The sequence below is a fragment of the Centropristis striata genome, chromosome 18, assembly GCF_030273125.1.
Source record: "Centropristis striata isolate RG_2023a ecotype Rhode Island chromosome 18, C.striata_1.0, whole genome shotgun sequence".
In the NCBI taxonomy this organism is placed as follows: domain Eukaryota; kingdom Metazoa; phylum Chordata; class Actinopteri; order Perciformes; family Serranidae; genus Centropristis; species Centropristis striata.
Genome location: NC_081534.1, coordinates 18192040 through 18207336, shown reverse-complemented (window position 1 = coordinate 18207336; position 15297 = coordinate 18192040). Strand labels below are relative to the sequence as shown.

At 41.9% G+C, this 15297-nt stretch overlaps 1 protein-coding gene across 2 annotated transcripts in view; it reads left to right on the top strand.

Annotated features, from left to right (window-relative positions):
* sesn1 (sestrin 1) overlaps positions 1-14953 on the top strand; it is a 65630-nt gene extending 50677 nt beyond the window's left edge. Inside the window, exons 1-9 of one of the 2 annotated variants that reach the window (XM_059355785.1) lie at positions 8992-9249; positions 10009-10074; positions 10165-10365; positions 10560-10742; positions 11029-11265; positions 11713-11967; positions 12067-12257; positions 12597-12741; positions 12904-14953. In XM_059355785.1, the coding sequence (XP_059211768.1) occupies positions 9148-9249; positions 10009-10074; positions 10165-10365; positions 10560-10742; positions 11029-11265; positions 11713-11967; positions 12067-12257; positions 12597-12741; positions 12904-12990 (1467 nt within the window). In that variant the 5' untranslated portion in view covers positions 8992-9147 and the 3' untranslated portion in view covers positions 12991-14953. Of the gene's footprint in view, positions 1-8991; positions 9250-10008; positions 10075-10164; positions 10366-10559; positions 10743-11028; positions 11266-11712; positions 11968-12066; positions 12258-12596; positions 12742-12903 lie in introns of those variants that run through there. The other variant, XM_059355784.1, reaches the window with a different exon arrangement.
* Positions 14954-15297: the final 344 nt, after the last annotated feature.

Genomic DNA, 15297 nt, shown 5'->3' with positions numbered 1-15297 from the left:
GCCTCAGTCTTTTAGCCTTGTATTATGTATGAAGCCAACAAGTGCATATTTAGATCTGATCCTGGGCTGTAAGAAAATATAGATACACTTAAGTAATGCGATTTTATGTTTTGTGATATTGTGTGAATCCCCAAAAACACTATTAATGTGCTCGAAACTGTCATTAATTGTCTTTTTATGTGGTTTCAAGCAATTTTTATATGAAACACTTTTTTAGATCTTAGTCATTTTTAACTGCTTGAAGGATTTTAGTCATCGGACGTCTGGATTTTAAGTTATTAGGTGAGCAAACGTTGGCTGCAGACTAAGAGAAACACATGAAACTGCTTCATTTAGTGTTTTAACTGGTTTAATCACCAGGTCTGTTTGTTTTGGCGAGCAGGAGACCTCTGCAAATAATTTGGCTCCTGAGTGATAAACACTGAAAGATTCCTAATCAGAAGAAGCTGACTGCAGGTCACAGCTGGAACATATGGAAACTCATTGCTTTTGTTATTGTTTTGATTGAGAAAAAGGCAAAAAATTACATGTTAGTGACTATGAGGAAATTTAATAACATTTATTTACAAAGGCAATGGAAATAATAACAGATCACCATTTTTCCACCTTCACTCTTCTTCTGTCTCCACTTTTCAATGTCATACGAACCATCATTGTGTTAAAACAATCTCCAGAGTTATTGAAAATGTGGAGTCAGTGATGGTGGCTAAAGAGGACAGCGGCCGAGGTGATCGAGTTTCCACCTAATCAAACAGACATTTCATAAACGATTAAACATTAATGAGGCAGCCGCCGTGACGTCGCACTCAAATGAGGTTCTGCCAGCTATTTTGTTCTGCCATTCAGTACCGGGGCTCATTGCCTATTAATGAAGTAACAAGACACGGCCAAAATGGTTCTGAGGGCAACGATTAGCCCCTATCACTTCCTCCCCCCCTTAAAGTACAGAAGTATCACATCCACTCTCAACTTTGCAATCAAAATACATCCTGGTGAAGGTTACAGATTGAGAGGATAGATGTTTGAAAAGGAGAAGTGAAACTGGCTTTAGGGAAAGGACAAAGTGCAATGGAAGAAGTATTCAGATCCCTTACTAAAGTAAAAGTACTAATACCACACAATGACTCCACTACAAGTAAAAGTCTTGCATTCAAAACGTACTTAAGTAAAAGTACAAAAGTATCAGCATCAAAATGTACTTAAAGTATCAAAAGTAAAAGTATTCGTTATGCAGAATGGACCCACTCAGATTGTTTTATATATTGTTAATATAATATTACATTATGTGTATTGATGCATTTATGTAAGCAGCGTTTTAACTATCACCAAGGTGACAAAAAAAAAACATATTTTCGATGAATTTTAAAAACCCCATCTTATCCCTTTAATTTTATCATGATTTTCATCTCAAAAAGTAACTAAAGCTGCTAGCTTAATGTAGTGGAGTAAAAAGTGCAATATTTGTCTCAAAATGTAGTGAAGTAGAAGTATAACGTTGCATAAAATGGAAATACTCAAGTAAAGAACAAGTACCTCAAAATTGTACTTAAGTACAGTACTTGAGTAAATGTACTTAGTTACATTCCACCACTGTGCAGTAGTTTCTAATCTTTGCCTCTGTGATGTATTCCATCAGACTTTATCAGGGTTTTTGTCTGCTGCTCACACTGGATCGCCACTCTCAGGACTGTCAACACTTCTTGTTATATAAAAAGAGTTCATTGACTTGCTTTTTTAGGCTCAACGAGTTTTTGCTGCCTCTGATTCAGTGTCTGATGAGAGAAACCTGCCCCTCTGATTCCTGACTGGAGCGCCGTCTGCTGTAAACTGCTGTTGTGAACTTGTTGTTTATTGGTATTTTTGGGAATGAATCACCTCCGCTCTGTATTCTCCCAGAGACAGGTGAAGGGTCAGTTCTTTTGTTGCTGCTTTTACAGTGCCCATTAAGAATTACAGGGTGATGATCAACAACTTTTTGGCCTGCGTCCCAGTGTGATGAGTCATTTTTTGCGCAGTCAGCAGAGCCGAGGTCTTGTCAGAGAAAGAGAGAGAGAGAGAAAAAAACAGCTGTGCATGCCAGGAGGCGCACAGCAGCGTCCGACCAGAGGGGCTGTTGTCTTTGGGGCTGTTAGAGTCCCAATGCTAGTGTAAGGTCAGCTTTGTTAGTCCCATGTTTTTGGATAAAAGTCGAGATAAGCTTTGGCTGGGTTTCACCGTACATGTTTTCAGTATCTGAAACATTTACCACAACACTTTGCAAGAGTTTTTGTCTTTTGAACTTTTGGCAGCACCTCTGGACTCGCCCCGCTGTGTTATCTCCCGTGTTTCCCATCTGTAAACATTACGAGGAGGGGGAGTCAGAGGACAGCTGGGGTTTATTTTCAGAGAAATATAGAGAGAAAAGAGTAGGGCGAAGCAAAACTGAGAGTTTCTTATTGATTAGCGGTGGCTGTGTCCTATCGAGCTAAAGATAGCAGGGGAAGGGTTTGGTATTTTCTGTTTTTCTATGGGATCTTTTCTCTTGGAGCCTGTTGTATTGTGACAGCTGCCCTCTCCCTGTAAGAATAACATCCCCGGGAACTCACTCTTCCTCACGTGCACACGGGTTGCAAGCCAACGCCTCTTCCCGTGCATTGTAGCTCACTGTACATATAGATTATTTAGGGATTTGCATGTTTACGCCTGGCAGCATAAAGTCATAAAAGAGAGGTTTTCTTTTGTCCCAGATACCTCTTTCCCCCTCAATCTGTAGTTCTTTTTTCTCTCTTTTCCTCACGCACCCTGAGGTCTCCACAGTTCCTCTGCGTTTCATGGAATCCAGGGAACGCTGCTTCCTCTCAGTGTTGGTGTGTGCTGGTCCAGGACCCGCTGGTCTGAGTGGGGGGGGCACGCCTCTCCTCTCAGGAAGGCCGGCGCTTGGCGAGACCGCTCCACTCTGATTGCATGCCAGAAAACACACAGATCAGAGAAGAGACGACTGGGGAAAAAAGAAGAAGAAAAGGGACCAAGAGTCGCTCACAGAGGGCCAAACTCCGGTCCAGTTAATTCCCACATTGATTCAACTTTGGCTCTAAAGTCTTGACATGAAATAAAAATAAATGTTTGAAATGAGAAGCCTCACTTTGAAGCTTATAATCAACAGGTTTTTGACAACTTAGCAGCAGTTTTAGAGGCTGGTTAATGCTCTGTAAGATGAGAGAAAAGTGTGCAGGTTGCAGGCTGCTGGACAGGTAGGGGTTAATGCTTCAGCCTGCTCAGTTAAATGCTCTGTGATAGGAGAACTGGCTCGACATAGAGTTGTGTTTGAAGAGTGGGGTGGGGGATACCCTCTTAGTCTGCAGTTTTCACTCTTTGTGCACAAGTTTAAAACCATACCCATATCTGTAGATCTGTAGTATTTCAATGTATTGATTTGCTGAAACAGTTAGTGTGGATTTTATCTGCTAACAAGGAAGGAAAAAAGTGTTGTGTAGTTGTTTTTCCACAGATGAAAGTTGCTGTTGTGAGCCTCTGGGCTAAGTTGAACCATGTGGTTTTGTGTTGTGCTGTGAAGTTAGGAGACATTTGTTTCGCCACTTTTTTTTTGTCAGAGAAACTCTTAACAGACAAAAATTACAACCGGGCAAATACAAACTAAATTACTTTCTGTGAAACAAACCAGATTAGTTTGTTCAGTGAACTTCATACCTCTGCAAAAACTTTTTTTTTTTGTTTTCCTTTTCGTTTTTTTTCACAGAAACAAGAGAGGCAGAGAGAGAGAGCAGAGAAGATTGGTTCCTGTAACTGTTGTTCTGCGTTGTGATTGGTGGAAACCTGTTGCTAGGCTTATGTCAGTGCTCGAGAGTTTTCTGCTTCCTCTCCTCTGTGCACTGATAGGTTCAACTGGTCTGGTGGACTCCTGCCACTTGTGAACATCCCCACAGTTTTTTTGCGGTTCCCCTCTCGTCTCACTGCAAGAGAAAACACAGCCAGCCGCAGCGCTGAGACACATATGTGCAGAGTTTACGTCTGGCACGGCTTCCCCTCTCTCTGTTTTTTAATCTTATTAACTTTTATCATCCTCTTTATTGGTTTAAGCCTGCTGTTAATTCTGCTCCACACTCATAAAGGAAAAACAACTGCTTTTGTGAACATTTGAGAAAGTAGCTGCCATACTTTCTTACTTGTAAAAAGTTTAGTGAACTAATTCTTCACAGCAGACAGTTGGATCTTAATGAAACAGCTACTTTGCTTGAAACCTACTAATTGTTTTTTTCCAGATTTAGTATACCTCTTTCTGCAGTAATCCTCATAACTCTGCTTTAAATGCTTAAATGCTTTTATGCTACAACAAAATGCCAACTGTTGCATTTCTGTTTACTGCTGAACTTCAGTAAACCTTAAATTCCTCAGTGGCAGCGTCACTTATTGAACTTGCAACACTTAACAACGGTTTCACTCTTTTCTGTGGTATTTATTTCACGCTTTGTTGACTGATACTATATTTTCACTGGGAAACACTCAGGACTTTAAGGCTTTAAAATGTTTGTAGTTTTCTCATTTGTGAGGTTCAGAAAAAGTGGTCAGCTTGGATTAAAGGTGGACAAAGTGGACTCCTGGATTCTAATAAGTTTTCACAGTGAGAAAAAAAGTCAAAATGTCTACAGAAACCACTCCTGCTCAATGTGCAGCCTTTTTTAAAAACCAATATGTGGCCAAATACAGTTTCTCAACTGTCAGCTCTGCTTCCTTCTTCATGAAATGTGCAAAAGCTGATCTTTGCATGTGCAAAGTAGGCTTTATGTTTCTAAGGCCTCTGGTACATAAATTAAAGTGAGCCTATATAACTTCTCTGAACACCAGAAGAAGCAATAATGATAAATCCTGAAATGTAGGGAACTATGGGTTACATCTTAATGACTCAACTTTTGATATATAAAGAGTCAAGTCAAAGTTTATTTATAGAGCACATTTGAAAACAATCTCAGTTGACCAAAGTGCTGTACAATAATTAAAATACAATTAAATCATACACAAATATAGTAATAAATAAAAACAATGAAGACAATAAAATAATACTAAAAATAAATTTAAAAACAGTTTAAAAAGAAAATAAAAAAGTAAAAAGTTTTTTTCTACTTTTCCAAAGTTATGCCGTTACACCAAACATGAAGCACATTTTTCCCACGTGATACTCATATTGGAATATCTTGTGTTTATTTGTGTCGCTCACAAGACTCTCCAGTGTAGATACCAACAACGTTTCTTTCCATCAATTCTTTCCACCATAAACCATTGCCAAAATAACCAGTATTGCTGCTTTATACCTGTTGCGTAATTCCCAGATTTGTAGGAAAAAAAACAAACACTGTAATGTCTGTGATCATAACATCACCCATTGGTGCACACAGGTTGGTCTGCAAGAGGCTGTTCAGTTTCCATTGGGTTGAAAAGTGTTTTAGTAGCTATAAATGAGCTTCTTATAATGGGCATGAAAGTGTTCATGAAAAAAACTATTGATCTGAACAATATTCTGTGTTATACTCTTAATAAGAATATTTTTTGTGATTTCTAAGCAGAAAACTTGTTGAAATGTGTCTGATCTGATGATGGACCAACTGTTAAAACAGATAGATGATTTCTGTTGTTTCCAGGAGTCTTTCCACCGTCATAACTAATCTTCCCACTGTTGTCTTAACCCCTGGACTCCAAACGCCAATCACACACACGTAAACACACTCACACAGTTGCATCCAGGGTGTCACGGTGGCTTAGTGGCCAATCCTGTAGCTGAAAGGTCACTGGTTTATCCTCGACAACAGCTAATGAGTCTCTGGGCCAGCGTGTTGTCCTGTAAGTTTAAGAGCAAATAACAAACATGCTCTTTCACTAAAGCACTGTCATAACAAGCATGTTGGAGTGGTTTGGATGATTTATGTACTTAGTTTACAGCGATTTCCATTAACTGTAGTTGACATTAAATTATTGAGACGCCTAGAGATGTAGGTCTCCAGACTCCAGCGAGACACCTGCAGTGTGGTTTTTATATGTCACACCGTGTTCTGAAGCAGCTTCAGAAGACACCACAAAGTCTCAAAGGTTATAACACAAGGCATGCATCATGCACTGAAGTCAAACATGTTTTCTTCAAGTGTGTCAACACCAGAGACATGAAGTCAAAGCATGCAGACAAGTTCAACATACCTTTTTTAAGTTGTTTTAAGGGAATGGACATATAGTTGGACAAAAACACTTTAGCTCAAGGCTCGTACACAAGCTTTTTTCTGGAGCTTCCAGAGCTTGGATAATATTATATGCATTAGAGATAAAACGGTATGAATATTTCATATTACAGTATGTTTAAGAAGTGCTGAAACACTACTGATGCACTCTGAAATCACATACAAGTTTTACATTATATTTTATATTGATAGTAGTGGGTGGTGGTCATGAAGATGAGTAAGTTCAAAGTGTTGCCGCCTTTGTAGCACTTTTATTTCTGTATGCTCTAACATGTTCGATCAAGTTTCCCTCAGCACTATAAAAACCAAAATACGACCACACGTAAGACTCTCAGAAGGCTCTGAAGCGCTATCACTGTCCTCCACCATGTTTGCATGACACAAAAACCATGCTTTTAGAGTGCAGTAATCAAACACGATTATAAAGATAATTGAAATTGAAGCGATAATACCAACCATTAGAAATGCTTTATTGTGAAATTAGTAACTGTTTCATCCCCAAAATAGATGTATATGCTTATTTCTACTTTTGCATAAATCAGCTCTGAGTACCAACAAACATGCAACTTTTTAGCATTTGAACCAAGACCAGTGAAGTGGAGCCTTGGTCTAGGAAGGAGCAGATATTCCTGGATCACTGCACACACAGAGATACTCCTGATGTGAGTACAGTAAAGCCTACAGAGTAGTCAGTGCGTGCACTCTGACAATAGTGTTTGGCCCTGTCCGCGAGGCCGGACCCCCCGAGCCTAAGCGCTTTTCTGTGAAAAGGTTTGGTGTGTCGTAAGCCCTAACGCTGACCAGCCTCTTCTGCAGCTTTGCTGAGCCATGGGGCTCCCAGCAGCCCTGGGAGTGCTGACTCCAGCCCTGGGAACATGTTTACCGCTGCCTGCCCCGCACCCCACCCTGTGGCATCAGGAGAGGGACCAGGGAGGGAGGGGGGGGGGCGGTTGGCTCGAAACCACACAATGAACCTGCTGAATACTGTGCTATCTAACTGTCAGTGCTGGGGACTAACAGTCAGTTGCCAAACTGGCCAGGCAGGCTCCGGATCGAAGTGCACAGCGGCAGGCTTGCCTTTTCTTAGCTTCAACTCAATGACTCCTCTTCGTTACCAAATTTAGCTTGTTTTTTTTTCTTGAGTCATGATGCCACAATACCAGAAATTTAAACTTTGATTGTATGTACCATTATGAACATACTCAATACCTCTTCTGACACCACAGCAAAAAAAAGTAATTCTTAAAATTAACAACCTGGTACAGAAAAACCTGCTGAACACATACAACACAGTTTATTTTCTGCCCCAATGTTAAATCTACGAGGCCTTGGGTTCATAATCTGATTGTACATCTTTTTTTATTATAGCTTTAGTATTTTTTGATACCTTTATTCTCCACAGTTCACTTAAACACTTCGTTTAAGAGTTGTTGTTCAGGATGAACTGAAACATAGTAGCTCACAATATGTGCAACTTTCGCAAACAATCCAAACTCTTGTGTCATTTTCAGCTTGTAAAAGGAGTCTTTGTGAAATCACTGGAAAGTATTTTTTGTTGTTTTTGTTGTTATTTTGAAATCTTTCACAGAAACATGACGCACAGATGTGCATGTGTGTGTGCACACACACTGGCCAGTTTGTGGATGCTCTTGTTATGTGGTTGCTGGTGATCCACAAAGGAAACAACACTTGCCTGGCATGTGTGTTTACATGAAATTACAACTGTTTATCTGTTGTTTACCGAGAATTTCAAAGACAAGTGAACCACTTGTGGTAGAACCGACTTCCACATCAGACATTTCTGTGTGAAATAATAAGGTGGCTATCGTACTGTAATATAAAATTTGTGGTACACCGTGTTGTTTTCAGCCCATCTCATCTGATATCATTCTGAGTAATTATTGACTTTCTAACCACCGCGGTATTATAAACCAGTTATACACTGTACCAGTGAGTGTGTTATTGCCGGAGCTGGGATAAACAAAGCCATAAGAACGGCCTTCCTTGTCTCTGCTTCCTCCTCGCTCTGAAAAGACTCTTCAGCTGGGGCTGATAGGTGGATCACATTATCTGTGGGCTGATAGGCTGCGGTGCACAAACCACTAACTGAAGGGCTGTTGTTGTTGCAGCAGCAGCAGGTCCTGCAGCTATCTATCTCGCTGATGCTCATCTTTTGCACAGCAGACCTTCTTCTGCTGCACACCAAGGACAGACGGGGGCTCAGTTTACCCCCTCGGTGCTGCAAGAAGCCAATAGAGGGACTTGCTGCTGCATGCTAGAGTTCTCTCTATGTTGTTGTTGTTGTTGTTTTCATTGAATGCACAGATGAACAGATACCACAAACATGCCTCCCCCCCAACACTTTGGCAGAAAACTATTCTAGTAACTCTGCAAGATTGTGTTGTGCCTCCTTACCATGACACAGATTCAAGTATTGATTTGACTGATTAGAGAGGAAAATCAAGCACCTTGGATTGATTGCTGCCATTATTTAGCACACAGAGTGCGAAGCATTACAGTAAATTCAATCATGATCAATGGCAGCAGGGAACAAAAGAAGGAGAGAGAAGTGATGATGTTTTCTTAGAGGGGGGGATTGTTCTTTCTGCTCACGTTTAGGACCCCCCTCTCTCTCCCATCACGCTTAGCTCCGCCCACACGTGCTCGTCCCGCCGCCTATTGGCTGCTCGGAGGCTGTTTTCGCCACCTGATTGGCTGTCTATGCGCGTCAATCAAACGAGCCTCGACTTATTTACCGAATGTATGAGCGAGAGAGGACGGTATTCTGCTGTAGGGCTGCAACAGCTGACTGCCGAGCACTTTGCCCAGTGCCTCAAGGAACAAAGAGAGGAGCAAACAGCCATCCAGAATACGCTTTTACATTTTTTATTCCCTTCAAATAATCAAAGTGCAGCGAGGACACGCGATGAGGCACGCAGTCGCACCGGCAAAAAACGTGGAAAATAATTATTTCGCAGTGACAGACCTGTTTAAGATATGCACCCATTGTGAACGGCTAAGCAAAAAGGTAAGAGAAAAAGAAAAGCTTTGGAGATAAATCTTTTTTTAAAAACGCACCTGCTTTTAAAGCTTTAGTCTGACATTTTTTTTGGATATAGAAACCTGAGTCACATTATTGATGTTTTTAAGCGACGTTTTTCCTTTGAACAAACAAGCTGCAGTGCAGTCTTTTGTGCTTTTGGCTTGTTGACGAGTCAGAAGAGTTTGTGGTCATCGGGCAAGAAATGGAAATCAATTTCAGTTCAGGAGAAGCAGCAATGTGAATGACAGTGTTTGAATGAATGTTTTTAACCCAGTGTCATTTCTGAATAATGTACATTTCGCTGGTCATTCATTCATTTTTCCTATCCGCTTCATTGTGCGCTGCGGGACGGTGTCCGCTAGTAGACATGTCTCGACAAGCAGCGGAAAGTTACAGGACATAATAGAGGCAATGAAAAGGCTTCTGTTGGGTTTTAAATTTGTATGAAGGCAAAGTGTGTGTGTCTGGATGTCTCATTAATTATAAAACTTAATCCTTATTTTATACATCCATGTATTATGACTCTGCTATGAGTTGTTTTGTGTCTTCCACATTGGAGATAATCTTAAAAAGCCCCCCCACCACAAAAAAAAACAGGTTTACTTCTGTCTGACAAACAACTCTGTGATTTCTCACTCAGTGAAATGAGAAGTGATGATCGCAGGCAAACTGAGCCTCAGCAGCTTCTCTTCTGCTCTCCTGTGGTATTTAAAGTGCATGTGTCCTTTTTTTTTTATCTTTCAGGACTTGGGGGTAAGGATCCCAAGACCCTTAGGAAACGGACCAAGCAGATTTATCCCTGAAAAAGAGGTAAAAGACAGTTTCTCATCTCCCAAGAGGCTTTTTAATTCACTTGAAAGCATGTTAATAAGGAAGAAACTTATTTATTTTTGTCTTTAGATTCTTCAAGTCAGTAAAGTGGACGCCAGGACACAGTCGATATTTGAGGATGCGTTTGCAGCCCTCGGTCGCCTCGACAATATTTCTCTGGTGATGGGCTTCCACCCGCAGTACCTGGGGAGTTTCCTCCGGACGCAGCACTACCTGCTACAGATGGATGGACCCCTGTCTTTGCACTACCGACACTACATCGGCATCATGGTACGCTCAAGTCAATTCACTGGGAAACCCAGTCTGTACAGCATATGACCCTTGCATTTGATAAGGAAAAACTGAGAAAAAAGGGAGAACTTAAGAGAGAGCAACTAGGGGAATCAAATCCAAGTCTACTTTAACTATTAATATGTCAGACTGTTAAATGTCTTGTGGTTGATATATTTTCTGTGATTCTGCAGGCGGCAGCTAGACACCAGTGTTCCTACTTGGTCAACCTCCACGTGAACGACTTCCTCCAGGTCGGGGGTGATTCCAAGTGGCTGAACGGCCTGGACGAAGCCCCACAGAAGCTGCAGCAGCTCGGGGAGCTCAACAAAATCCTGGCCCACCGACCTTGGCTTCTCACCAAGGAACACATCGAGGTGAGAGGATGGGCATGATGTGGACGTGAACGGTGTTGCATAACAGGCTGAGATCATGGGTGGAGGCTGAGTGTAGTTGCAGCTGTATGAGTTGGAAGGATTTGGGGGTGCAGGGACAGCGGGATGGGGGGTGGAATGAGCCTGGAAAACGAAGTCAATAAATTGGTTAGGAAGGGTGAAAACATATTTTCCCACTTCCTAAAAGGTCAGCGATCACTGAAGTCATGATTTGGCTCTAATACTCACTTCGTTTTCCCTTTTTTTTCCTTTTCTTCCTTCCTTCCAGCGCCTTCTGAAGGCAGAGGAGCACAGCTGGTCCCTGGCAGAGCTGATCCACGCCGTGGTCCTCCTCACACACTACCACTCCCTCGCCTCCTTCACCTTCGGCTGCGGCATCACGCCCGAGATCCACTGCGATGGCGGACACACTTTCAGACCCCCCTCCCTCAGCCAGTACTGCGTCTGTGACATTGCAAACGGCAACGGCCACGCTAATCACCACGACGATCCGCTGGGCAATCAGGTGAGTGGTAGAGGATGCCGTGTGTGCAGTGAGGAGGTTTTCCTAGTGTCAGGGTTCCTACGGGTGCTGGAAATCCAGAAAAAAAAATTGCTTGAAAATGCTTTAAATTTAGGTTATACATACAAATGGGTGACATGTTTTGCAACAAGAAACTTAGTTGTGTTTCACTTTTTGTCACCCTGTGTATTGCAGTCATGCAACATACTTTTGGTTGTTTATAGCTCATAACATAACCAGTCGTAAGGTCCTGCAAAAGCCTGGTAATGCACCTTGAAAAGTGCTTAACTTTGACTTTGGAAAAGGTGTAGGAAGCCTGTATTGTGTAAGACTTAAATCAAGGCAGCATGTCCTCCCTCATCCCTGCATTTTACTTCCATCCTAATAAACTTAGTGAAGATGCATCTCGTAGGACTCATTCCTAACCGTACGTTTTGGTCTTTTCTGTAGGAGATGTGCGGCGAGGTGGAGGTGCTGATGGAGCGAATGAAGCAGCTGCAGGAGTGCCGCATCGACGAGGAGGCGAGCCAGGAGGAGATGGCGACTCGCTTCGAGAGAGAGAAGACCGAGAGCATGCTGGTGGTCACGGCAGAGGACGAGGAGTGTGTCCCCTCTAGAGACATCTCCCGGCACTTTGAGGACCCCAGCTACGGCTACAAGGACTTCTCAAGGAGGGGGGAGCATGTGCCCACGTTCAGAGTGCAGGTAGAGATCACATCCAGTCCTGATATCGAGTATCACAGTACGCTACAAATGATCCATATGGCTGGTGTTAACTGGTTATTTCTCCTTTTCTTTGTGCAGGACTACAGCTGGGAGGATCACGGCTTCTCTCTGGTCAACAGACTGTACCCTGATGTTGGTCAGATGCTGGACGAGAAGTTTCAGATGGCCTACAATCTGACCTACAACACCATGGCTACACACAAGGATGTGGACACCAGCATGCTGCGCAGAGCCATCTGGAACTACATCCACTGCATGTTCGGCATCAGGTCAGTTTTTGCTTTTTCAATTATTTTCTCAGTGTTTCCATAAGCCCAAGATAAGCCCATGAATTCCTTTTTTTGGTCCACAAATAAAATGTATTCAGTTTTCTTAAATGTGAATGTTTTTATTCTGTTAAAGATTTAGAATTTTGACAATTTTGCCTTTTTGTTCTTTAAAATATTACTCAAACAGATTTGTTTTATTAAAGGAATAGTTGGTGATTAATTCAATAGTTGACAACTAATTAATTAGTTGATGTTTAATGATGTAACATTTATTGCAATGTGTGCTGTGACTCTCAATCATGACTGTAGCCTCACACCGTGTTCCTCTGTGTTCTTCAGGTATGATGACTATGATTACGGGGAGATAAACCAGCTCCTGGACCGTAGCTTTAAGATCTATATTAAGACTATGGTGTGTAGTCCTGAGAAGACCACCAAACGAATGTATGAGAGCTTCTGGAGGCAGTTTCAGCACTCCGAGAAGGTGAGATCCTGACCCATCCTGGCCTGATGTGCACAGGGCTGGGTTAAAATTTTGATATCTGTTCTTGAATTATACTTAAATCTGTAGCTGCTTTATTTTAATTGGTTGATTTAGTGTACAGTGTTTAATAACTGTCTCTTTTCTCTGTCTTTTCTCCTTCAGGTCCACGTTAATCTGCTTCTTATGGAAGCGCGAATGCAGGCAGAACTGTTATACGCTCTGAGAGCGATCACCCGCTACATGACATGAAGTGCTTTTGGCGTTTATATCGTTGTCTTTTTACTGTCATTGTTCATTATGGGACACTTCAAGGAAAAAAAGAAAATCAAAGGGGGGGAATTCAACAAAAAAATGTGGAAGAGACGTGAGAAGCTCTGGGTTGTGACAGTGCTTGTTGGATGGATGTCGAGAAGAGGATCAGAACAAATGAAAGCAAGAGAAAAAAAAACTAACTGTTGAAGAAAGATTCATCTCAAAACTACAAAGTGGATACACAAACTCAGTTCGTGTTGCCTGCAGTGCCAAAACTGACCAAGAGAGGGCAGCCTGGAGCAAACTCCTGCTCCTGCTGGGGGAGTTTGTGCCGGGCACCGGAGGCATCCAGGACGACGTTTCAGTATTCCAGCATGCAGCAGCAGCTCCTGTTGTCCGTCTCTGCTGTCTCCTGCTAGAGTGAAGATCCACAGGAAATCCCCAGAAAGCCGTGCAGCCGTAAAGTCTGCACCTTGATTCTGTCATCACTGTTATATTTGTTTAGTTTCTTTAGTATCTTTTTATTTCTTTTTGTATTAAGGGATGTTGTTGTCGATGTGGTTGCTGTTCGTGGTAACTGGAGATGGAAGCATTTACTTTAGGCGACGTTTTTTATTTTTATTTTATTTTTTTAACGTGTGCCTGAACTATCCAGCACAGTGTGCATACGTGCTGATGCTGCTGCTCCCATGACGTATTCAGCGGGGTCATATTGATCCCCAAATCACCCCCCAAACCCCCATTATATCCCCTATCCATTAGAAATCCACTGCATTACCCCCTCTCCCTCCGTCTTGTCCCTCCCCATCCAAAATGTCAATGTAAGCTAATCCAAGGAGTGTGTGAAAACCAGAGAGGTGTGGAAAGAAACTCAAAGAACACTGTCTGAGCCTGTTTTGAGTTTGACTGTAAATGTGTGGATGTGTTCAAGATGACTGAGAAGTGGATGCTTTTGTGTGTGAATGTGGGTGTGTGTTATGTGTGTTTCACAGAAACGATGGAGAGAAATAAAAAGTTTGTCTTTTTAAAATTTCATGTGTCAAAAAAAAAAAAAAAAGAAAGCGAGGCACTTTGAAGGAAAGACTTCTTGCTTCTGCTGTAGCTCTGTTATTGTGAGATAACTGTTTATCATTTGTTGTTGTTGATGATGTCTTTATTTTTCTGGTAAGGGGGAGGAAAGGAAAAAAGGAAAAAAAAGCTAATCAAAAAGAAAGTTAGAAACCAGGTTTTCCAGGAGGGATTTGCTTCCGGTTGCCCTAACCACACCGTATCTGTCTTCCGCTTATCCCAGCTGCCTGGTCACCCTAACACTTTCGAAGCTTTGGATTGTGAATTTACCAGTAAATGAATACCTCTTCTGTTTTTCTCTATAAAACATATAAGAAGTGCTCTTTGGTGAGCAGAGACTCTTTTTCCGGGCTGCCGTTGTTCCCATTGCTCGGGGACGCGGCAGCGCCACACAGGGCCGACTGCGGTCGATTAGCTGTCGAGCGCAAAAAGGTTGTAGCTGTGCTTATTTCCCTTCTGGGGAAGTCTAACCAGTGCAAAAGAAGCTTTTTTTTAATTATTTTTGAACAGAGATGTGAAACCTCTGCTGTTTTTGTTTTTTGTTTACTAAAACCAGTAAAGTACTGCATTCTTCTGAGGTTGGATTGAGAGAATCAGACAGATGAATGAGTGAGGAGGAGGAGGAGGTTGGCGATGATATAAGAATGGTACATTTGGAAGTGTTTTGAGAGGAAGTGGAGTTTTGTTTTTTCAAACTTCTGACTGATGTCAGTTACTGACACTTTTTATATTGAAATATATGAAAAAGATGAAAAAAAGAATAAACTATGATATTGAATTGTTGTGTATCATTCGTAGTTTTCTCCCTAGACAATATCAGTGCTCCGTCGAAGAGATTGTATCAGGTGTGGAGATGCCTACACAATTCAGAAATCAAACAGCACAATCACCATCAGCTCACTTCCACTGATCAGTTGCACAAGTTCAGGAAATGAAAGAAGTCACGTTAAGGTGACTCATGAAAGGAGAGTTATTCTGTCACCTCATGCTCCAACGTACACTCAGCTGTGAGATAATAAAGCTGACTTCATTAACAGTTCGCTGAGCCAGGGACTTTCATGTGAGTTCATTCTGCTCTACGAGCTTGTGACTCACTGAGAAGCAGGTAATGGTTCATGTGGTGCGGTCAAAGTTAGTTTCACTTTGCTCCTGACTGATTGAAATGAGGGGGGTTTCCTTATGGGGACCTTACCTCTGTCCTGTTTGCGTCCATGTCGCACCTCACAGAGACAAATC